We start from the raw sequence: 25,886 nt of genomic DNA, 5'->3' as shown, positions 1-25,886 counted from the left end.
AAGCAGTGGTATCAACGCAGAGTACTGGCGGATATAATTATAGATATTCTGAGATATGCTTCAAGCTAATCTCTTCGACAAATATACGAGTTACTCATCGAGCCACCGATAGAAAGTTTACGAATGATCAACGACTGAAAATCGTCTAATCAAGTTTCAAAATCGAGTATACAGAGAGATGTGATGAAATAGTCGAAAAAGTATAGTAGTAGCTAAAGGGCAATCGTACGAGGATTGTTGGATAGCACGCTATCGGGATAAGGTACACCATGTCATTCATATTGCGCAAGCGATAGACGTCAAGTCTATACACGTACTTGGACGTCGCGTAATGATATCAATTAGTGCATCGCCGCGCGAGAGGAAGGATGGGAGGGTGCGGGCTTCCGTAGTGGGGTAGTCTAGCGGGTAGTTGCGACGGGGTGCGCTGCAAGGAGCGCATAGTATCCCTGCTGGCAGATCCAGCATCGTCACGTGTCCAGGGGGCGGTACCGCTTTGTCGGGGGTCGCGCCGCGCCGAGTCGCGAGGTATAAAAGAGACGTGGACCAGCGGTGCATCCACCAATCACCATTGCACCTTGTCGCCGGAACGGTGTGTATATTGCATTGTCTTCACGTGCCGAAATTTTCTTGTCTCTCACGCGCGTCACTCGAGATGATTTACCATCGCCCGCCACTGACAGACATTTCGACGGCCGTCATCTTGCACATTCCCGCTCGCGCCGAACGTTTCGAAACAACCGGAAGTCGCTGCTTTAACGTCAACCCCCTTCGTGTCTTCGGACAGTGGCGAGATATGTAAGACCTGTATGGTATCTGTCTTTCTCACAAGTACTTTTTTATTCGGTTCTAATACGAGATACTTTGGCGATTTTTGCCGAAATTAAAAAGCCTCTATTCAAGATCCTTAATCGAGTATCGCATTTTTCATACTATCGTTCTTGCCTATATAATCCTCTAATAAATTGATTAATATTTCGATTAAAAAATTATTTGACAGTTGTCATCATTCACGTATACACATATATTTATTGTACGGTATAATTTGATCGTTTTATATTTTTACTGTGTTTTTCATATAATCAAATTGAATTTAGTCGCGTATCATTTATGGGTGTGCTATCGTAAATGAATAAGTGTCACTATGTAAATGTAATGTACAACAAGGTGCGCAATTTAAAATCAAATTAATACATAAAATCTATTAAAAGATATAATTATTTTTACGATGAGAATTTGTCAATTACTATTTTATCCATAGATAAACTTAATAGTAATCATAATAAAACCGAGGCAACCGAGAAAATATACTTTTATTTGAAATAAATGTCGCGAGATAAACGACAACGGGATCGCGGGGAGATTTGGTGAAAATCGTATATTGTAGAGCTATCTCGTGAAAGTAAAGCGTTTAGAAAGTAAATCGTTTAGAGAAATACTTTTTTTCATCACGTATCGCCCCGTATATACGCAAACGCGTAAAATACGCGTAAAAGCTCCGCGGTCTCGACTCGATCGAGCAAGTCCTCTTGAACTCTCGCAGCCGGCGAAACCGGAAAATTCTCCGCTATAAACTTCCGCGCGAGGGACACGTAAAAAACAAAAGGAAGGAAGGGAGGTAGCCGAAGGGAGGGCTCGTAGGTGGATCCTGCAACCCGTAGGCAAGACGGAAGAACATACGAGGAACGCAAGGATGCGAGAGGAGGAATGCAAAGGGTATGGTGGACGAGACAGAAGTAGGATGAGGATGAGGACAAGAAGAAGAAGAAGAAGAAGAAGACGAAAGAGAAGAGGGATAAGGAGCAAGAGAAGAAGGGAAATTGTAGTAGAAGGAGGAGATGTACAGGCATGCAGGAAGGCAGGCGTATAGGCATACGGACAGATAGTCGCTTTCGTCGTCGTGACCGTCGCCGCCATCGCTACTGCCATCGCCACCGCCACCACCACCACCACCGCCACCGCCACCGTCATCGTCATCGCCACCGCCACCGCCACCGCCGCCGCCACCGCCGCCGCCACCGCCACCGCCACCGCCACCGCCGCCGTTACCGCTGCCGCCGCCACAATCGCGCGTTCGAAGAAGGAAAGTGGGGACGACACGATACAACGCAACGCGGCCGCGTGTACAGGCCTGCTCTTGCAGAGCTTCGCTCGGCATACGGCGAAACGTTTCGCCTTGTGCTGCTGCTGCTGCTGACTCGCTTCTGGCTCCTGACTACCAACTGGCCGTCGACTGCTTGCGCTCCTCTCAGTCTGCCGGGCGGCCTCGCGCGCGCTTGGTTTCCACCGACGAGAATCCGCGCGTCGCGCGTCGCGAAGCGAACTCGCGGACTTCTCGCGTGGAGGATCGACGATCGCGTCGTCAATCTATCGAATACGCGACAAAAATCGAGAATAGTTTCTAAAGAAAGAAAGATATATCCGTCGACGTTGAGAGACGACGCTGAGGTAAATCGCGAGGTACCACCGTTCGCGGTGGATCCCCTCGGGGATTCCACGAGATCGGCCGCGCGAAGGAGGTGCAGCCGAGCGTGGAAGGCACGCGGAGGGTTTTAGGATCGTGCGTCGTATCGAGGGCACAACCGAGAGAGAATCCTTGTATCGCGACTCACTTGTGCAACGTGCGTTTCATTTCGTAATACACGCCTGTATACGTACCACGTGTCGCGATGATTCGCGACTGGTGGCTTCAAGTGTCGTGCATCGATCGATGAATCAAGCGAGGAAGGGAGGCGTTCGCGAGGAAGGCGACGGGGCAAAGTAGCATATACGCAAACGATATATCGCTCTTACGTTCGACACGAAACTTTCCAACCATCCACAGGTGTTTGAATCGATCCATTTTCCCGTGTCCTCGTGGACGTCGCGATACGCAGTGATCATAATCCAAGAATCGAAACATCTCTCTACATTATTCAATGAGAAAGGTTCGTCAAAATAAAAGAGAAAAAGAAAAAAATACTTTTTTAATCGCCCGTAAGGAAAACTCGTTGTCGTTCGCATATGTACAATTAAACGAAGCGAGCTTGAAATGATAAGGGGAATTTGCGAGATGACAATTACAAGGATCATTGAGTCTCGTAATATTTAAAACAGAGAAATAAATTCAGATACCGATCAGTACAAGCAAAAAAACATTTAACGTTTAATAAGCGTGATATAAGTGTTTGCGTATAGAAAAATAAAGTAACTAATAGAATAAATGACTAATAGAAATTCTTTCCGGTTAAGACAATCGTGAAAAAGATATTGCCAGAGGAGAAATAGCAGCGCGTAATTTTTCAATTTAAATTTGTAACGTATCGGTCGAGAAAGCAGTATTACATGTAACTTTTGAAACTATACATATATGTTTAAGCACATAGAAAAATATATACATACGTAAAGAGAGAAGGAGAGAGATAAAGAGGGGAAGATCGCGTTTATTCAATACGAATCACAATACGATGATACGCGTATAGTGATTTATATTTTAATTCTCGTGGATTAATTACTCGCGTCTGTTTGGAAGGATAAATTCCGATGATAATTTTCGTATTCTATGACACAGACGAACGTGTGCTTGAAATTACGGTGACAGCGTGAGAGGCAAGATTCAATTTTTATCGAAATCATCACGAACTTGACGTGAAAGGACAATTTGCAATTTTCAGACATTCAAATGAGTCCAAAAAGGTGAACGTAAAGTATACGCGACATACGGGAAACGAAATCTATGACATGAAGTCCCGTGAGCGTTAAAGGGAAAACAGTGATCGGCCACGCGATATCCTCTCCGCGCGGTAAAAACGAAGATACGTAGATCGGCCAATCGGCAGAATCAGGCAGATGAAATGTGAAGAACGAGGACAGCGCGTCGTAGATCCGGCGGGAACGAAGGCGGAAGTTGAGAGAACCGAGGTGAGATTCACCGCAGGGATAGCGGCACGTCGGGGGAGCACCTGGCGCGGGCCGCCTGAGATGACGGCCTTGCGACAGGATATCACGGCATCCCCGTATAGAACCTTCCTCCTGCTGTCACTGATCGGACTACTGCTCCAAATCCATTCGGCGACAGGTAAGTGCCTCCTTTGGATAATCCTTTCCTCGATAGAGCGTTGCTCCGTAACGCGAATTGACAAAAGTTTTCGTATTTATAATAAAAAAAAGTTTCCATTCTTTATTATAAATCTCTCACGCAGGAAATTATGTTCGATGTGTGAGACTACTTGGCGTCGCGCGGATTTTTTTTTTTTTTTTAATTCCGAAATAATATTTTTTCTTTTTACTTTCCGAAATAAATAAAGTTTCTCTTCCGAATTAAATGTCTGCTCGTTATGTTTTTTTCACAATTGAATCGTCAGCAATTTGCAAACGATTGAAATATCGCGAAACGATTTTGATATTCGGGGAATGTTGTTATCAACTGGAAACATGATTTAACGTAAAATTGACTAAAATACCGTTTTCTTACGAATGTCTTCACATTCCTCGATAGAGACGAATCATGGAACGTCGTTGAATGCGTCCTTCTCTCTTGCAGTTTGAGAGATACCTTTATTATCCAGCAATTCGCAACATTGTGATACCTTAGTATACAATTTGTAATTTGTGATTTCACAGGGCTATAATTTCCAAGCTTGTAATATGCCGTTGCGGGCATCGCGGCTTAGTTTGCTACGTGTTCAATTTAGCGCTTCGCAGTGTATGTAATGAATGATTTCGTGAGCCAAGCGAAACGAAACGTGACTCTGTTTGAGCATTTGATCCTTTCATATTACTTTAGTATCGTACTTTGCGGGGCAGTTTTCTCATTGTTTATAAAAAGTTATCGAAAAAGAGAAAGAGAGAGGAAGATAATAGGATGGGCTAGATAAAACATAGACACACCGATGATGCAATCGTCTAAATCAATAATTTACACGCCATTTTTCTCCCATATTTGCGTTTCGACGCGAATCAAATATCACCGTATCGCATATTATTTACGCGCACCGTGCATCTTGACGAACCTAATACGCTGCGCGTTCGCTCTTTTACGTCCAATTCAATTACACGAGATTCGTATTACCCCGCAACGATATCGCTGCAGTTGCAGCGAACAATCTCCACGACGATCGTCAATTATCTCTACAATGCCAATTAAATTAGTCCCGTCGACGTTTTTGATTACGTCGTAGAAATACATAAAACGATGATCGGCCGTCTTTGGACAGGCGATAAAGTGCGAATTAATTCAGCGTTGATTCAACGTTTTGCACGGCGCCGATCGTCGCAACAAACACGGATAGCGGGACGCGAGCTTAGCGGGGCTTTAAAACTTCATTAACATCCGAATCGAGTCGACGATTTTGCGAAAAGATTATAGGGGATGAAAATTAAGCAGTGATTTCTTTCCGAAATTCGAAAGAAAGAGAGAGAGAGAGAGAAAACGTGTTTCGAATCGATGATTAATCTAGTTGTGCATGCGTGTGGGTCTGTGTATGACACACACACACACACACACACACACACAATAAGCCTCATCTCTTAACATTTCCATCCAGCTAAATTGATTTAGCGATTTATCTCTGTCGTTATACTACCACTAAAGTGTGAAATAATTTTAGCAAAGCAATTCGAGAAGACGATGCTGATAAAAATAATCAAGTTTAGTATTGTAGATTGATGAAAAAGGTCCGATTATAAAAATTACAGAGAATACAGAACTCTTTAGCGCTCTCTCGCCGAATCTCCGACTCTTTTAGAGACCGATTATTCTATACGGGTGGGAGGGGGGAGGGGGTGCGAGTCTGATATGGATGCGGAGAAGCTAAGTAAAAGGGACACGCTGAAACGCTAAAAAGAGAGGAAGAGATGCACGCACGCACGCACGCACGCACGCACGCATGATGCACGCGCGCGCGTATGAAAGGGAAGAGAAAGAAGAAATAAAGGGGGGAACATATACGAAGCAGGAGACAGAGAGAAAGAAGAAAAGATGGAGTGAGAGAAAAGGGGGAGGGGGAAGAAAGCCTGGTGTAATGGAGGAACCAGTTTGCGGGTCAGTGCTCCGCATCAGCGAGAGGCGCTTCAGCCTCTAGACGCGCGGACGATGCCACCGGGTGAAAGAAGGACGGGGACGGGAGACCCTGCGGATCCCGTGAAGGACGTGAAGGAGGAAGGAGGAAGGGCCCGGTCGGGATAGATAAAAAGGGAATCGTTCGAGAAACGCTGCGATTTCAAGATTTCAGCCTCTCTATATTGCGCGATAAGAAAAATCCATTGTAATCTTATTTAAAACGGGAGAACGCATACGCTGTGTCATATTTTCAATAAGAATGTTTAATCTCTCAATGTGTGTCGATTCAAATATTCAGATGCTGTACCCTACGCAATTAAAAATAACTCGAGCTTCTTACATGGTATGATACAAGAAAACAAAGCGCAATCCAATAGACACACATGTGTGAAATATATAATACAATACAATAGTAATATCATATATTAGCAGATCGTATACTTTCATAGCTCCCGTATTGTTGATCTTGAAGAAAAGGATGATATGATAAGAAGAAAATGCCAAGATAGAGAGCAAAGTGTTTTTCGGAAATATACTCCAGTTTTCAGTACGCATAAAACTGGTTCTATTAGCTGGGCGTGTGTAGATGCATCGGATTAGCACCTCGGGTCCGTATCCCTTAGCATGGGTAACGTGGTAAAAACAGTTCGACGAGCATGACCGAAGGCGCAGCAGTCCCGGGAGATGGTGAGCCCGCGATAAAACACTTGAGTTATGCGTGCGCGTGCGCTTGCCTTCATATTCCACGCGAGGAAAGTTAATATTTGAAAAACCGTGAGATACATTACTCGCAATCGTCACGCGCAACATCATCAATGACGCATGAATTCACCTCGTTTCGATGCAAATTAGATATCATTCTCGCGAACGACATCTCAATTTAATTAATAAATATAATCAAATGTGTTTACGATCGAAAGACTTATCATGGAGAGACTTCCAATTAATATTCGAAATTAGTTGGACCATCAACAATTCTCGTATCAATCATTAAAAAAAAAAAAAAAAAAAAGGCTAGAGAGAAAATGCGTAACGTATCGCTATTACCTCATTGCAGTCTACACGAGCGTTACACGTCATCGATGTCAGCTGTTCATTCGGAGAAAGATTCCGCTGACATCCATGAGACAGAAAGCATGACATACACTATATGGAATCAGCGATCGGTCTCGCGTTTCGAGGGTCAAAATTATCCGAGATGCGTATCCGAGAAACAATATCGCGGCGGATGACATTCGCGATGCCTTTCTTTCGGCAGATTTTTCGACATTTCTAGAGAAAGGCGGCGGAGGAAGAAATGGAGGAGGGGCGCGGGGGGGGGCGGTAGTGATGGAAGAGGGGAAAGATGAGGGCAGAAGGGGGAATGCTTATAGTTTTGATCAACCGGTCGAGAGTCGCCGCGCGCGAGCGCGGGGACAATCTCCGAGGCTTGATGACTAACCGCGTGCCCGTCTTGCCCGGACAAGAAACTCGTCTCCCCTACGGCAAGTCGCGAATACCTGCCCAGCGCTTGCCTTGGCAAGCGCCGATCTTTTTATCATCTGCTGCCGCGTCTCCGATCCCGCGACATCCCGTGTTATTTCGTCAGCGTGTCCCGGAACGTCCCGAGACGATTAGGGTATATCGAGACGAGACGAGAGAGGACAAAAGACGATATTATAAATATACAAGCGGCGTTATTTCGAATAATATATGTATACGTCATCTAATTATATATTTATAATAATTTCTCTCTCTCTCTCATCAATTTGCTATACGACAAACATTCTCGAATTAGCGAGACAAATTTCGAAATTTTCAACATGGAATGCCTTGTTTCAATGATCATTAAAATCGATATCGACATCGCAATCGTCGTGTGAAAATTCAAGTTCTTTGAGTACGAGAGTGCCTGTACGTTTGCGCAAAGGTTGATGCGTGGTAGTGCGAGCCGTGCTGCACACTGGGAAACGAATAGGTACTTTAATCGGCAGTTTATATCTCGCATGCCAACATGCCTGCAGAGAGTCTAGGCTGCTAGAACCGAGAGTCTAAAGCCATGCATCTTGGAGGATTCCGATGTGTTGAGAAATGCATCCCGCGCAATATTTCTGTATTTTATGCCGTTTTAAGACGGACGACACCGATGGTAGTCGCATCTATTTTCGGTGCCTGACGGCTATAAAGATGTTTTTAGCTTATTGTCATGTGCCGATGTGTGTGTGTTTCTCTGTGATTTAAAGCATCACTATTGTCTTCTATTTCCTGTTTCGGAGCCGCGTAATGAAGAATAGCGTTTTCCTGTTCCGTTCTCCGTCATTATTTATTCGAGGGAACTTTATTATTACACCGTCATGTAATTATGTTTCAACGAAATTTAGATATAGTAAAACGGGAGAGAATTATAACGTCCGCTTAATGAATTTTTTTAATTTAACGCGAGATAATGCGTGAAAAAGAATTTGTCGTCGAATCAACGACGTAAGCGAAATAATATATTGCAGTCTTGGTTATCCTAAATTAAAGAATATATTTGAAGTGAAATGCTGGAAAGCTTCTTTTCGGGCGATGCCATCTGCTTTAAGCGACCCTAAAGCAGCCGTTTCACAGTTAGATAAATACGTACATGAACCGCGATAACGAATGTCACGACCTTGACAATGATTTTGTCCAAATACTTGTAACATCGAGTAAAGAAAAACCATCTTTTCCAGTTTGACGTTTGATCATTTGGATATTTTGAAAAAAAAAAAACCATTTAATATACGTCACAGGCGATTTTACGTTTGATTTGATAAAACGGCCTTATTAAAACGAAATAAAATGATCATTTATTTATATTTCTATTTTAAATGAATACCTATATGGTATTATATGGCTCTGAACGTAATTGCGTTTAGAGATTGTAAGACAGGGACTTGAATTTATAAAGTGCATGATACGAAACGATGAGAAGACGTCGCGAGGAAAGATTCTATAGATACTGCCGTGACGTAATCGCGGCGGGCGCAAGGATTAAAGAGAGGCGGACTTGGAAGCTGAAAGTTTCGTTCATCCGCGCGGACCATGCACGCCGCGCGCGAGCCTGCTCTTCCCAGATAACAAACTCTGTAGTCGGTATATACGATCCGGAGTACACACACCTCGTGGCTCGTGGCTCTCTGTGAACTACGTGAGACTAGCGACGGTGATGGATTATGGTGGTGTGTAGATGGTCATAGGTGGTAGTGGTGGCGATGATGATGATGGTGGTGGTGGCGGTAGATATAAGGAGACGGTGAACGCGAGGAGAGAACTTTGTGGATGCTGGAGTGGGGTTTCAAGAACGACAGGAGGAGAGGAAGAAGGGCGTAACTGGGCCAAACGGTGGCTACGTCGCGGTCTAGACACGCCAAGCCGCTCTTCTCGCTCTGCTCCGCGTCGCCTCTCGCCATCGCGTCTCTCGCGCCTCTCCTCTCCTTTCCACTCTTCTGTGTACTGTTCTCTCCTCTCCTCTCTTCTTCCTTCCTTCATCTCATCTCTTCTCTCCCCTCTCCTCCCTTTTTCATGCCGCACCTCGCCTCGCCTCGCCTCGCCTCCCCTCGCTTCCCCATGCCTCCCCTCGCCTCCCCTCGCCTCCCCTCGCCTCCCCTCGCCTCCCCTCCCCTCCCCTCCCCTCGCCCCCCTCCCCTCGCCTCACCTCGCCTCACCTCGCCTCACCTCACCTCACCTCGTCTCGCCAAACCTCGCCTCACCTCGCCTCACCTCGCCTCACCTCGCTTCGCCTCGCTTCGCCTCACCTCGCCTCGCCTCACCTCGCCTCGCCTCACCTCGCCTCACCTCGCCTCGCCTCGCCTCACCTCGCCTCACCTCACCTCGTCTCGCCTCACCTCGCCTCACCTCGCCTCGCCTCACCTCGTCACATCTCGCCTCGCCTCGCCTCCTCTCCTCACCTCGCCTCACCTCACCTCGCCTCACCTCGCCTCACCTCGCCTCATCTCACCTCGCCTCACCTCGCCTCACCTCACCTCACCTCACCTCACCTCACCTCACCTCACCTCACCTCACCTCACCTCACCTCACCTCACCTCACCTCACCTCACCTCACCTCACCTCACCTCACCTCGCCTCGCCTCGCCTCACCTCAACGCGCCTCGCCTCGCCTCACCGCGCTTCGCCTCGCCTCGCCTCACCTCATCTCGCCTTACCGCGCCGAGACTGGGAATTAATGCTTCGAGTTTGTGCCAGACTTTCCTTTTCGCTCCGTAACAAGGTGGTGTAGTTCCGCCGTCTCCTCCGAGCGACGGCGCCGCGTGACACGCTTCGTCCGATTAATAATTGCGAGGCGACGAGTAGAGCGATTCCGGATCGATGGATTTCCAGAACAGCGGGCCGGGAGGGAACAGCCCGCGAAAGAGACATTTTCGCGCGGCGTGTAAAACGCGAGAATATTTACAAAACACATGATTATAAATACTATGTATGCAATCTAAGTAAATATAAAAATGCTAAAAAGGATAATCTCCAATTTCATCAATAAATATTCTATTAACAGAAAGGGAGAGAGAGAGAGAGAGAGAAGGGGGGGGAGGGGGAGAGATGGCCAATTAATACAAAGAAAAGAAATATTGCTCGAGAAAATACTATTTGCAAGTACATTAGTAACTACTGTACGGTGAACCCGAACGCGTTACGTTGACCTTACGCAACAAACTATCTGTTAAACTTTAAATACGTCGTGATGACGCGTGCGAATCATCATGCGTAATTCGCGTTTGACCAGTTCGGTAACGCGAGCACGGAGATGAACCAAGTCTGGCTACGCGTTATTACGTCTGGGATACTCAGCTTTATCTAATAGATTAACGCGTTTTTTTTTTTTTTTTTAAATCATGGGTAATACACTGTAAATTGTATCTGATCTCGCAGATACAATTATTGTAACGATTTATTGAATTTTATTTTTATAATATTTATAATGATCGATAAAAAAGGGGAAGTGCCTTTATATTATACGAAATACCGATGAGTTTCTTATGCTCGAAGCTTCTGAATACCTTCATTCTCACCGAGCACGAGCTGCTGTATCAACGGATAGCGAAACTATTTTTGTTCCCGTTCGTAACGGGATAGCGAAAGAAGAACGTCGGAAGAATTTCGCGGCTATTTTGGCGATTTGGCGAACGTCGTACACATCGCTGTTGCTCTCTATTTGCCGCATCCTCGTTATAACTGACGCGATTCACCTAAACTTGGCTTTCCCGAGAACTAGAACGTAAACACAAACGCGGTGCGATCATTTATCGTGAAAAGCGAATACGGCTATTAATATCGCGAGGATGAATCGTGAGCAAATTTGTGAGCCAACTTTCCTACGTTTAAGTTACGCGCTCGTTGATTCCTATTTTCGTTAACAAACTCCTTTTCGCGAACTCTATATTCGCTCGCGTACGAATCTTTACCGAGAATATTACGCATGAGACAAATGTACGGTTTGACCTTTACTACTAATCAAAGTCCATTCTCTAAATCTCTTTGATGTAAAAAACTTGGAATTATTCTCTCTCTTTTACACATATATTTTATATGGGACACATAGCTTATTACGCGCAAATATTGAGAGAAATAAAGATTTCTCGGATATTAAATTTTTGTAACATAAATTAATTATATGTCAAAATATTTTTACACACGAGTTCTCTCGCGTTTCTTTAGAATAATTTCGCGGGAGAAATGATTAGATCCGACGATGTTAGATAAAAAAAAAATTAATAAATAAATAAATAAAACAAGCGAAAAGCAAGTTTCTATTATATAAATATATCGATATTAAAGGACAGAGATGGCTATTTAAATAAATTCAACATATTGTGTTATCGCAAAAAAAAACATATTATCGCGATGCGCATAACGAATATGGACGATCAAGTATATTTTCCTTTCGTGATAATATATTACGTTCTTATCTCACACGCGTTAGTGTTGTGTAACAAAAAAAAAAAAAGAAATTTACTATGCAGCGTAAAGAGATAATCATCGAATGCATCATCGATTCTGTTACATACGAGACGTTAGTAAACAATGTCGTTTGTTCCCCGGGCCTGTAATCCGCGATTGTACAAGATTTATGTCTAATCATCGTAAAGTACTTTCACGGACTAAGTTTGCGAATAATATGAAAAATGCGATAGTTTATCTAGTGAATACCTTTGAATCAAGTGCAAAGAAACGTGAAAATATCATCTCTCTGATGAAAGTAATGAATTATTCGTCGCGTTTTGTCAAATCTTCACAATTTTTTTTGTTCGTGTATGCGCTCAATCAGATATTTATATATATACTTTGCAATGAAAAGAGAAGTTTAATTACTACTACTTTCATAATTACTAATAATACACACGCGTTACAAGTGTGAAAGCCACATATTTTTTTCGCGGGAAAAACAAGGCGTCTCGTACAAGGCGTATCTATTTTCCACCGTATATGTAGCGATTTCACATAGCAGAAGGCCTTGTTCCACTTTTTCGTAGCGCTAATCACGTGTCCGATGTTTGCCTTTTTATACGCAACTTTAATTAGAGAGCCCTACAAGGCGTTCCTTTTTGCCGTACCCCATTAACGTGGCTAGCTGGCACTAGAGAGATACAACTACATCGACAATCTGCTCGCTCATTTCAAGACATATCCCACACGCATGCGAGCGACGCGCGTCTCGATTAAGTAGATGTGTCACGATAACTGAAAACTAAGAAAAAAAAGGCCAATTTGTCTCAGTCTTGAGTATTCCAAGTTGTTATGCCTTTTTTAGTAAATTAAATAAATTCTTAACGAAATAAGAGAAGAGAGAGAGAGAGAGAGAGAATAACTATTATGTATGTAACTATTATAAAATTAAATCCTGAAATTAAATCCTATATAAATTAAATATATATATAACAATTTTTTTTTCTTTTGGTCTCTTTTAAATATCAAAATAGATATAATCAAATAAATTTCATATATATATATGTATATATTTTGTTTGGTTTGATTTATATTAGGTGGTATATGCTGGTCGTCTATCAGTAACGGCCGCTGCAAGGAACTTTTATCGCAAGGTGTCACGAGAGAAGATTGTTGCGCGTCTAACGCAGCAGCAGCGACTGCCTACTCCGAGGAGGATCTGGATAGCGGAAGTCTCTTTTTTTGGAGGGTTCTTGGTGGGGGTGTACAGTGTCGTCCTTGTCGAGGTAACGATCATAATACTCGCTATCCGATAATCGGTTATTAAAATTTATTACGCATTCTCGCACGTTCATTTGATCTCCACGTATATAACGCGCGTATGACAGTATTATTTATTAAGAGAAAGAAAGAAAGGAAAATTTTTCCTTTTTATACATATAACTCTGTTAGCAATAGGATGTGTAGCAGAAAAATTGAAATAATATATAACATTGGCTCCTTATCTTTTCTGATTCGCGCTCATATATCGCGTATCTGAATCTTTAATCAATCGAGATGAATACGATCGAAGAGAATAAAGAACTTTGATCGCGTTATCTCATATAAATTCGCACAAACTGCTTATATTCGGCAGAGAGTTGCGCGGAGGTGAGGTGCGAAGAGGGAAAGAAGTGCGTGGTGCGTAGAGGAAGGCCGAGGTGCGTGTGCAGCCCAGAGTGCAAGGCACCGCGAGGCGGTGGACCGGTCTGCGGGACGGACGGCAAGAGTTATAAGAGCCTCTGCAGACTCAAAAAGCGAGCTTGCAAGAAGGGCAGCCACGAACTCGCGGTTGCCTACAACGGCCACTGCCAAAGTGAGTATGTATGAATAAGTTGATCGTCTCTCCCCCCCCCCCCCCCTCTCTCTCTCTCTCTCCCTCCCTCTCTTTCTCTTTTTTTGCTCTAATCTCTGATAAAACTATCGAATGGTCTCTGTTACGTTGACGTTTCTCGTTTACCGTTTATTTGACAGACTGTCGCGATTATGCTAACTGGGACGCTAATGATCGGATAAAGAACGCAACAGAACGATTTTAAAGAAACATCCGCCTGTGGGATTGGTCTTCCAATACGGTCATTCGTCGGTATGGTAATTGTTTCGGTAATCGATCCTTTCGTAACGCGATTTAATGAGACCGCGCGTGCGGGAAAAATATTTTCATCGAAATGTTTAATGAACCGTAACGAAACGCGTTTTACTTCCCACGATATCGAGTCGCGATTCCGCGATCGATACTGAAATCGAATTGCTCTTTAACATATTAGATGTATTTCGTTAAAAATATTATATTTATGCAAATTTTTTTTATTTCATTATGTCTTAAGTTGCTCTTACATTTATAAATTTAATATATTTTCTATTGTTCTAATCGTACATTTTTAATGTGTCGATTAAGCTTATGCCAACGTGTTTTAAAATTATAGATATCCAACGCGTGATAATATTAACGTAGCACAAATTGTAATATTTTAAATCTAATGTTTTTTTTTCTTCTTTCTTTATCTTTCTCTCTCTCTCCCTCTCTCTCCATCACATGAGATCTCGCGATTACTTTAGAAACGCTCGAGCTGCATATCTAAACGAGCAAGAATATGTTCGGAATCGCACAAATCAAACTGTCGAAAAAAAAAAAAAAAAAAAAATTAAAGAAAGCGTCTGTCACGGGGGCGGTTTACGACTGTACGTAATAACGTGTAAAGTGTCGAGCAGGTTCGTGCGCACGGGTCCGGTGCGGCCAAGGTCGGAGCTGTCTACTGGACCAGAACCTGAGCCCTCACTGTGTGAGGTGCGCCCGCAGGTGCCCCCAGGCGCCCCCGCACCAGGTCGCCGGCGCGCGCCCCGTCTGCGGGGCCGACGGAAACACCTACAAGAGTGCCTGTCACCTGCGACTCGCCGCCTGCCGCGCAGGTCGTGCCATTCCCGTCGCATATAAGGGCCATTGCAAACGTAAGTTCTTCTTCCTTTCTTTTTTCTTTGTGTATTCATTTTTTTTATCTTCACCGAAAGCTTTTTACAAAAACGTTTTAATTAATATTCGCTTTGAATCGTTTGGAAAAGTTGTTTGCTGTCAAATTTACAGCAAACAAAGCTCTCCTTCTTCGCAATTTATAATCTACATTAAATTGAGATAGATAAGTATTTAATTAACTTGCGAAATTTTTACTATTCGAAGATATAAAAAGAGAAAAAGAAGAGAAAGTTGTTAATTGTGTGTATATATATATATATATAATTTGACAAACAAGATATCGTATAAATGCGAGCGTATAAGATCGTGGAAAGTAGATTCGAGTAAATAAAAACAATGATAAATAATAAAAAAAAGAAAACGAGAAGAAGAAAAGTTAGTATCATTGGCGAGCAGTCAACCGGCCGCTGCTTTGCATCAGAATGGGCCTTATTGTTGTCTGTCTTGCACGATCCCGAAACCTCTCGACAGGTACCATAAAATAGCCAAGACACACACTGTGTCCTTAAACGGGAAGTCCATGGGAATAATAAAATTCACGATTTTCAATCTGCCTGATACAACATACGTACACACAATAGAGTTCATCCTTTTTCGCTTCCTCTTTCGTTCTTACTCCCTTTCTTTCTTTTTCTTTCCATTTATCACCCTCCTCGTTTACTCCCGTTTACCACCCGTTATTTCACTTTAGCCATTAAAATTTACCTTCATTTTAACCCTTCCGCAGAAAGAGAATAGAAGATGGAACTCATGAGTCTAAGATTTTCTCGCAAAAAGAAAGAGGCGCGTCGACAAGATGCGCGAAGAAGAAAAGAATACGATGTCCGTGGCTCGCCAAAGGCGAGCGTAAACAGACGTGAACGGATAACAGAATGGAAAGGTACTAAAAATACTGGCAATCCCAAGAATCTCGAAAAGAAAATCACTTTATACAAATTGGATAAAATCCGATACACATAGATCCTCTGCAACATAAAATTTAATGTTGCTATTCTTCACAGTCACGCTACATTTTTCCCTCTGTCTCCGTATTACGTAAAGGATTACAGTGTATGAGAATAATTTAATGATGATTAATGTGGAGTAATTTATTCCGCTTAAAATTTTTCATCTAAATATTTTATGATTTTTAAAACTGTATCAAATTAGAATTTTAAAATATCACATTTATTCTAAATTGATCTTTATCGCAGTATTCATTTTTTTAATTGCGTTTCTCGGTTGACTACTGTCAATATATGAATCGTATATTTTTCGTCGCGTTTTTAACTTGCATCTGAACTCTCGTGACTCTAAGAAGATTACTCTTAAGCTAGCGCTATTCCGCAAAATCCATAATTGCGGTAAGAAACGGATAACTAAGAAGTATGACTTTTGTCTTCGTGCTTCTCACGAGTGTCTTATATTGTAAGGAGAAGAGAAAAGGAAGAGGCGTAAAAGTAAAAAACATCAGAAGGCAATCGCAAGATCGTTCCAGGAAGTTCATCGACCGAGACGCGATCTGCTGGGCCGCGAAAGAGAACAAAAAAATTATAAAAAAAAGGGAAGAAGATAAAAAGATGGAGCGAGAGACAAAGAGGAGCATCGTTTTCTGTCCATTCCTCTCGAGAAGCTGCCATAAACCCTCAACTTCGAACACGACACGATCGCCGATTACCAGTCAGATTGACAGATTTTTTTCCAAGAACCCATCGGGGATCCTTCGTGGAGTATCACGCGATCCTCGCAACCACCTGGCATCCTGATTATTTCGGACAGCTTTTTCTCTCTCTTTCCCCCTCTCTATCTCTCTCTTTTAGTGTTGACGCACTTGAAAAAATTTATCAATTTTTCCTATAAAATCAATCGTCTTGTGGCGCAAACGCATAAAGAGAAAAGCATATAAGAAATAAAAGAATTATTATGAAGGGGATTATTTTTTTAACGGCTAACTATAAATTTCTGACAATACAAGATGCCTGGATCCTTTATATTTATATCAAGACAAAAATCGTATTGTCTATTGAGCGATTCGATCGACAATTAAAAACAAAAACGTCAAATCTAATTTTATCGATAATCTTCGTGATATATATGTAACACGTACGCGTTTCTCGGTCGTGTGCATTTTGATTGTGGCGTGGAATGTCGATGACGCGTAAGTCGCTGTCGTATACAGTTCGTACAGGGCGTGGGCGCATTACGCTTTGGGATCGTCGTCATTGTATTTAAATGGCGAAGCTGCAGGAGGCAGCTCTTAACCTATCCGCTCGACGCAGCCAGAGACCAGCCGTACTTTCGGATAGGTAGGTGGGCAACGTTTCGCATTCGCGCGTATACGTGCGGGTTATTTTAAGCAATGCAACCATACGTATTTCGCGAGGTGGTTGCACTTGGACCAGGCTCGCGCGAATGTTGTCGGGAGAGCGCGACGATGGGATCGTACAAGATGATGATCCGCGACCACGATTGCCAGGATTGACTTGAATTTCTCGTGTGTATCCCGCGAAAAAGGCGCCGGTATCGGAAACATTTTTATTTCGTCACATCATATAAAAATGAAGCATTTGACGCGCATCGACATTTCCCTCTGCATATATTTCATTCGCCGTTTTTTGCTTTCGACTTTCGAATTTGCATTACGGTCGAGGAACGAAATAAACGATATAGGTCAAGGAATGTTTCGGTATAAAAAAAAAAAAAAAAAAAAAAAAAAAAAAAATAGTATCATCATACACAGCTGCAGATGTAACCAGCGCTCGCGTTGATGTGCTCGCAGACGTGTATACATATGTAAGGATGTGTCCTTGTAGCGTCCTTGCCCTCCGGTCATTCACCGTATGCACGCACGCACGCACGTACGCACGCACGCACATACATACGGACGCACGCATTCACGCGCACTTTGCACACATGCACTCGACGCATGTAACGTAGCGCGCCCACGCAATCCGTGCATGTTGGAACGCGGTCCTTTACGACACTTACGATCCTTGTGATGCCGCTCCCCCTCCCCCCTCCCCCTCCCCCGCCCATCCTCCATTTCTTGTCCCCGATTAAACTAAAAATAACTCTCAGCTAAAAGAATTTCGGCGTGCATCGATCAGCATTCCCATCAGAGGACGAAAGTTCAATCGATTTGATCACAATCGCGGTGTGGAATACGACCATGAGACCGGACCGGTTTGATACTAAAGCCGCGAAAGGCGGAGATTTGGCGATAATGAAGAAAAAGTGCTAAATAAAGCACGCACGGTGCTACGTAAAACGCTATTCTGTATTATACGAAGAAGAAAAAAACATTCTGAAAATATTGTATATACGTCGGGCGAAATGAGAGCAAATTAAGAGAAGAGATCTGACAGTTCCTCTTTTTTTTTTTCCCCCATTATCAAAATGTCAGTAGTTGCAATGTTTGAATTTTTCTTGGCCGCCTGGTCGAGAATATCGCCACGAACATTTAACAGGCCATTTTCAACGCGTGCAGATAATTTCCTATGTTTCTTTCATTCGTACGGTAATCTTTGTGAAATCATCATGAAGTAGCATATCGACGAGTTATCGACAATCATCTTTGAGCTTGTACTATTACATTCAAGGCGTCTAATCCCGTCAATGCTTTGCCTCGTGAAATTTGATTCGAAACTTCATATTACTTTATAATATGCATGGTAATATTCTGTACAATATACTGCAATCAATGGCAACATTACTTGCGATCGATAATTTATTAAATAATTGATGGCGCGCGCGCGCGCGCGGATATAAGTCGTTAATATGCGATTAGAATTTTGTGTCAAAATGTCATTCACAACATATCGTAAAAATATAGTTGGAGGATACTATAAATGATTTTTTCAAAAATTTATTTTTCAAGTACTCTTATTCTTCGTTTCCACTATTGATTTCTCGCGCGATCACTTCCGCGATTCAGCGCCGACGAAATCAGAGACGGGTCTATAACGGGAATATATTATACAAACGCGATTGAACGCCTCGTTTGAAAATTCCTCGCGGCAAAATCGCCCGACTATCTCCCGTCTCTCTCCTTCCTTCTCTCCGCCCTCACCTCTATCTCACTTCGAGAGAACAGGTGGGTCGCACGACGCTAAGGTCGCCGAGGTCAGCCGCGTTTATCGGTTTGAGAACGGGGTGAAGGGGAGTCGGTTGGATGCAAACAAGGTTGAGCACCTTACATGAGAAGGTCTTGCGGCACGACTACATGAAGTATGCCTATGTATGTATCGTCTTTCTGGTGCTCGAGAATGAGAGAAAGAGAAGGAAAAGGAGAACGTCGACGACCGAGGAACCAGAAGGGAATCGCATGCATACGCTGTTCCAACGATGGAGAAGAAACGAAGACAAGAAGCGGGGGGAGGGGACAAATGCGAATCGAAGAGAAGAGAAGAGGGAGAAGAAGAAGAAGAAGAAGAAGAAGAAGAAGAAGAAGAAGGAGGAGGAGGAGGAGGAGGAGGAGGAGGAGGAGGAGGAGGAGAAGCAGAAAGAGAGATGAAAGAGGAGGAGAAGGAGAAAGTGAGACGGAAAAATATCAAAAGTGAAAGAGAGAGAAAGGGATAGGGTGGATCGGGACGAGAGGCAAGGGTTTGTACAAAAGCCCGCATACACAAGGAACTCTGGCAGCAGCCCTCCACACGGGTCCGGACTCCGGTAACAGTATTCAGTAACACCATGCACTGTGGAACAGGCGCAGCCTGGCGTGGCCATGGCGTCTGGCCATACACACATACACACTGCCAAGCTCGTCCTTTTTTTTATTAGACTCTGGCGCAAGATCCTACCGTCTCTTCATCTCTTTCCCTTTCCTTCTCTCTCTCTCTCTCTCTCTCTCTCTCTTATTCTTCTCATCGGCCAATGCACCGACATGGCTTGCTCCACCGTTTTCTTCCCCTCTCTCCCGTTCTCCTCGCAACCATATCAACGTCCGCGCGTCTCGACATCGACATTTACCGCCGCATGCCTCCAGTTGAATATCTCCTCGCCGCAAACGAGAGCCACCTCGTCGCGGTGCCAGACGGCACCCCACCAGAGAGGATGCTCATCCCTTACCATCTCTCGTGACATATCCCTTTTAGATTCTCTCTCATCTTCGTTACCTTCTTCGCGCACCATTTAGGGGCTTCCATCTATCTACCCATCGCGTCGTCGACGTCGCGATGCTCTCGATATACTGTAAACAATCCGCAAAAGAAACCTTTGCCCGTATGCAAACCGTATGTATATACACCGTGACTGCACTTTATATATCGTCGCGGATACAACAAAACAATTCCGCGGACGATGCTCGTCGTGCGCCGACGACGATTAACATATATCGCGTTTGCGTTTTCCAAAGTACCACGTTGTTTGTGCATGCGCGTGTATTTTGCCGGGGAACGGAACGTATACCATGCCCGCATTCGGATTGCATGCCGCGTATTTCTTTTTCATAAACAATGGGTAATATTGAAAGAGACTGCATTGTGGGGACCATGTAAGAAAACGAAACGCAACCGCGAGTATTGCCGTCTTTTCTCTTTTGTAAAGCCGTATCGATATCGCTTCGCAATGAATAAACGTGTACATATGTAGCATAGAGAGAATGATACCGAGATAAAAAAAATATATATATATATATATAAAGACTGAACATGGTATACAGAATTATGTCGATAGCATTACAATGCCTAAGATGTAAAGAAAAAAATTATAGTTTGATGCATTGTCCATTTATAACTTCCAACTTCTTGCTCCCCGAGTTAAAGATACAACTGTCGCTTCTTGCGCGCTAGTCATACGGTCGTTAAACAACTCGGTAAATATCGTTAATCATATTAATCGGACGAAAATTTACTCGTAATTATTCTCTTCCGTATTACACGTCCTGTCTTGACGAGGACGAAGAGAACGCGATACATGTCCCCGCGATAATCATTAGGTTTCTCACGCGCACTTCTTTTCCAAGTACTCGTTATAAATGCTCGTTAAATATGATTGTGAATTTCAATGAAAGAGAACTATCACATTTCTTTTTTACTGCTATATTTTGTCGCCGTATATTTTATCGTTGTCTCGATCTCTACTGCACTTGAGATTTAAACTCTCCCTATTATTGACAGTTTTTCTTAACGCCCGTGCGAAAACGTTCTCGCGCGAATAAGAAAGAAAGGAAGAAAGAAAAAAAAAAGAATAGAAGGAGAGGAAAGCTAAAGACACATCGATGGAGGAGTACGGCGCACACAGCGCGACGGAGAGGTAAATAAGTAAATAAACCAGCCGGTTTAGCGACGAGGTGTCGCGATGCAAATAATCGTCTTTCTCCGATTCGAGGATCGCGAGGCGCGAAAGTGCACGCGTCTGTAAATATGCACACCGGCAATATGTGCATGGAGCGTATATGAGCTTTTCTCGTCTCGTCCTCTCATCGTCTTCTCTCGCCACCTTCTCTTCCTTCTCGTCCCGCGACCGGCCAGTCCGGAATATCTTATACTCTTTCTCCTTTTCTCTAAGATCTCTCTGCTCGATGTGCGCGACCGTTTATCCTCGCCACCAAAGGCGTTAAGTAATTTGCTTATTTTTTTCACCTCGCCAATGGCTCGCACACATATCGACACCGTTTCTCATCCGTCAATACTTGACAAGCTCGCGCGCGCGGTTTTTACGCGCCGCGCGACTACGGATGATGCGGCGCGATGAGAATTATCCGGTTGTCGCATGGCAAATTATGCCTGGCCGGCGAAGACGGAAGTGGATAATGGCATAGAAGGACAACATTTTTATCGGGAAGGGTAAATATCGTTCGTGAGAGAGATACTGCCGTTATACCGTAGCTTCGTGTCGTTCGTGTATTTTTGCGAAGATCCTATGCAAGATGTATAGGATATATAACTGTCAACGCTACCGACGCGGTTACAGAGAACTGCAGAGAGAAATGTTGTATGTTTGTTTCATAAATCGCGATAACGTTACAATCGACAGTTTATGACTTCGTTATACGTCTTTGAGAACGGGACGGTTGAATGTAATGTTACAGCGAATAGATAAAAGGAAGTTATCATCTGAACTGCCCCTCGCTCCACGTATATGTTCATTTAATATATATTGCTTTTTTAATTCAATATAATTAATAGGGGGGGGGGGAAAAGATGAGGTCGCGCGATTTCCAATGTAACGTTACTGCTTCGTATAGCGCGCATGATGCGTAACCTAATGACGGATCACTTAAATTGTCATGCTTGAATAAGTGTTGACGACGTTATGTCAATGCCATGTTAGGTTGAATGACCAATGACCCTTTCGTATATACAGCATTGCGTAACCGTTGCTTTCCTCCTCTTATTCAAACTTTACGACTGATAGTAAGATAGAGGCAATGCCAATTTTTTCTAGGTTCATCAATATAATTATAAACCATCGATTAAAATCATTCGCGATGCTCGTTGTAATTAATTAAATCCTTGTTATTAACGGAACTTTGTAACTTTTTTTATTTTCGATTAAACTTGTCGACTATATTATCGCGTATTTAAATTATAATTGCATTAATGTCGCAATATATCATGCCTTTACGATTTCGTTATCTCTTGAAACTCTCGTTATTATAAATCGGCTCTGCTATCAAATAACATCTCACAGCTTAGCATCGCGATACGCTACCTCGCCTTCCTCCTAGCTTATATCATAATCAAGCGGGAAAGACACCGCACAGAATTCTATACGATGTTTAAGCATTATATCCAACAATAAGGATCGTGTTACTCAATTGTGAAACATTTAATAGTCTCCCGATAGAAACATCATTACACAAGTTAACACCGTATTGCGATCAAAAGAATGCTGACATTGTATAAACAAGATCGAAAATACATCGCAAAGGATAATCGATTTCAAATAATGTTGCTGCATTTTATAAAGAAAAAATATATATGATGATATAATCATATTGAGATTTGAGTGGAAGTAAATAGAGATTTAGCGATCGTTCACCGCATGATTAGATACAATTCAAATATGTCTCTTGTATTGAAATAAATTAATAGTTATAAAACACCCATATTTTCGTTGTATGATTTTCACAGAGAGCGCAGACTGTACTAAGATACGCTGTCGAGAAGGCCAAACTTGTTTGTCCGAAATGAAATCTGGACGACCGCGTTGCGTGACCTGCACCTATCGTTGTCCCCGGAAGCGGGAGCGCGTGCGAAATCGGGCGCACCGTGACAGGGATCGGGATCGAGATCGAGATCCATCGACGACCATGTTGTGCGCGACCAACAACATCACCTATCCCACCTGGTGTCACATCATCAAGGACGCCTGCGTTACCGGCTTCGTTCTCGAAACGCGGCACGCGGGCCCCTGTAACGCTTACGACACAGCCCCTCTTTATATCGGTGAGTTAACAGTTGTAAAAAAAAAAAAAAAAAAAAAAAAAAAAAAAACACCTAATATACTGCAATGTGTGTCACACACGCGTGACAACCAAATTGCGATGACTTGGCGAACCGCCACGGATGCTCGGATTTGTAAAGGGTCAAAGAATATGGAGTATTGCCAGGAATTCGACCTCGATTTTACGGACGGTACCGGTAGCGATCCGATAAAGAGAGATGGACAAATTGATTTTAACTTTGATGTCAGTAAATCCGTAATATGTCATCCGAGTATATTTCAGACACAACGCGACGCGACATGAAACGATCTAGAGACGATTTAAGAATCAATCATTATATATATGTGTGTGTGTATGTGTATGCGCTATTTTAGTGATTTACTTATTTTTCTGCGTTGATAATTTGCGAGCACCGATGTAATTTCTCATTATAATACAACGTGGAATTTATGTTGCTCTCGCGCGGGAATCGTGTCAGATTCGTGCCTACACGTGACTATGTTAAAACGCATTCGTTCGCGAGAAGGAAAAGAAGACGTGAATTTCTAGAATTCAACAACCGTGTCTCTAGTCAATCTAATTAAATACTCATTGACAAATTCGTTTAACTTATTCTACTCATGCGCATAAATATTGAACATAATGAATATCGATACCTGCTTCTTAATGATTTTGTTATATCAAGTGCGAATAAATAATGCGGTAATAAATAATAAGTAAAGATTTGATATTAATTCCTTTTCTCGTCGAAATGCTTCGCATAACAAAAATGATGAAATTTATATATAAAGAATTTTATCTCACACATTACACTCTTATACTGACAATAATACTAAACTTTCCATCCCGCAGCCTCTGTTAGATTGCGTACACGCAGAAACCTGTTGCACGTTGTACGGAAACAGGAAGAGAGATAGTTCCGTTTCCATTCATGATGCTTCCAGTGTGCGTTTTATACGAATAATTCACGCTTTACGACATATATAGTAGTTACCATTTGTTTATTGCAAGTGATATATGCATTTTTTTCGGCAGCATTCTGCATACTAATTTCACGACTAATTTATGGAATATTAAAGTCAATATTTTATTATTGTATTAATAGTCGAATCCGGGAACGTAATTGTTAAGTGACTATTTAATACGTATTTTTAAAAAATGTGATAAAAGTGCAATGTTCTCGTAGAGCGATGAACACTTTTAAGTTAAAATTGTAAAAAGCATTTTTTGCAATTGAAAGAAGAATCGTCAATTATTGATGACACCTAATCCCATTTCTCCATTGCAATATTTCGATTTATTCCTTCCTTTGCACAATAAACAATAATTTTAACCAAAATATATAAGATTCCAATCAAAATGACGTTTAATATGTTGGCCGAAATGCGTGAATTGATCTTACGAATATTGAATAAATAGCAAACAAGAAATTTTCAAAACCAACGATGTTTTAACTAAATATTTGCCAAATATGTCGAATATACATTGATTGCAGAAGAAGACAATACCCCGAGCAACTATGGGGTCGACCTGGCGGACGAAGACACAAAAGCGGGTGATGATCGCGCCAAATCCCCATACGGCCTACATTCTTTACCGTTGTCGTAGCTTTAGCGTTTTCGTACTTCGAGAAACGACGTTCATTAGCGATAGATGACAGCAATGATCCTACAGTCTAGAAATCTAGGTGCTCATCCCTCACGAAGGCCACGAGAAATGGCGAGAGCGTGAGTTGGAAGATCGACATCGATGCCGCGATGCATTAGTTTCTGACAGACAGATTAAAAGAGAGCCTACGCGACACACAACTCGGGATGGAGAAAAGTCTAACGAGACGCGAAACGTCGCGTACTTTAGTCGCTTTATTTAAAAGCAGAAAAAAAAGAAAGAGAAAATCATATCAAAATACACTTCCATAAAAACATATCTTATTCAGGATTCTCGAAGAAATGCACGAGCAAAAGTTCGTTAGAGAAACTCGTACGAATCGCTTGATGTAAAAGGCGCGTTTACTCTAACTCTCTAAGATCTCTTAAGGTGAGAGATAAATATAAGAAATATCGTCTAAACGAAAAGATCTCGCGTCGTTCATTCCGAGAGAACTACTAGCGATGTCGTTCTTCCGTTCGTTAACAGATCTGATTCTCTCAAGCTAACGGATATATGACGCATTTCTAGATATATATATATATATATATATCATGTAGTTTCATAACATAGAAAAGTTATATAGGATGAAAAACATAATATGCGAATGATCATGTAAAACGCGTGTGATAATATTCATAAGACACCCGTTATACAAGAGACACTTGAGAATTCGGAAAACGAACAGCAATTTTTTGCATTATATTTGCACATTAATAGGAGCGCGACACTAAAATTTTTGTCAAGATAAAAATTTTCGCACACGTTTCATGTGGATGTATAAGAAAGATATCGTTAAATCGATACACTAGAAACGTATTTTACATATTGATGATTTTGAAATCGAATATTTCTTCAATGAAAATTCAAATAATACGTTTTTTCTCGCATATATATTTTTTTTATTTTTTTATTATTTA

The 25,886-nt window shown here is 42.4% G+C and overlaps 2 protein-coding genes across 5 annotated transcripts in view; one reads left to right on the top strand and one right to left on the bottom strand.

Annotated features, from left to right (window-relative positions):
* Rme-8 (receptor mediated endocytosis 8) overlaps nucleotides 1-25,886 on the bottom strand; it is a 70,273-nt gene that overhangs the window by 40,242 nt on the left and 4,145 nt on the right. The gene's annotated exons all lie outside the window — the stretch shown is intronic.
* On the top strand, nucleotides 2,248-25,844 carry LOC138937920 (follistatin-A-like). 3 transcript variants are annotated; one of them, XM_070304787.1, is made up of 7 exons: nucleotides 2,248-2,448; nucleotides 3,551-4,057; nucleotides 13,039-13,227; nucleotides 13,578-13,796; nucleotides 14,693-14,929; nucleotides 23,006-23,320; nucleotides 24,815-25,844. In XM_070304787.1, exons 2-7 carry the CDS (start codon nucleotides 3,829-3,831, stop codon nucleotides 24,925-24,927), a joined length of 1,302 nt encoding a protein of 433 aa, XP_070160888.1. In that variant the 5' UTR covers nucleotides 2,248-2,448; nucleotides 3,551-3,828; the 3' UTR covers nucleotides 24,928-25,844. The 3 variants fall into 3 exon arrangements, with proteins under 3 accessions (XP_070160888.1, XP_070160799.1, XP_070160755.1); XM_070304698.1 differs by having other exon boundaries at nucleotides 2,248-2,927; nucleotides 3,654-4,057; XM_070304654.1 differs by having other exon boundaries at nucleotides 2,248-2,927.

Source organism: Polyergus mexicanus, unplaced genomic scaffold (assembly GCF_030449975.1).
Source record: "Polyergus mexicanus isolate NDT 795.1 unplaced genomic scaffold, iyPolMexi1.0 SCAF_1, whole genome shotgun sequence".
Taxonomy (NCBI): Eukaryota; Metazoa; Arthropoda; class Insecta; order Hymenoptera; family Formicidae; genus Polyergus; species Polyergus mexicanus.
The sequence above is the reverse complement of the archived record's forward strand: the minus strand, read 5'-3'. Positions and strand labels throughout refer to the sequence as shown.

Coding starts and splice junctions, on each gene's coding strand:
- LOC138937920 (XM_070304787.1), top strand. CDS start 3,829: ATGAAATGTGAAGAACGAGGACAGCGCGTCGTAGATCCGGCGGGAACG. Junction 4,058..13,038: donor CCAAATCCATTCGGCGACAG/GTAAGTGCCTCC, acceptor GATTTATATTAG/GTGGTATATGCTGGTCGTCT. Junction 23,321..24,814: donor CACAGCCCCTCTTTATATCG/GTGAGTTAACAG, acceptor CATTGATTGCAG/AAGAAGACAATACCCCGAGC.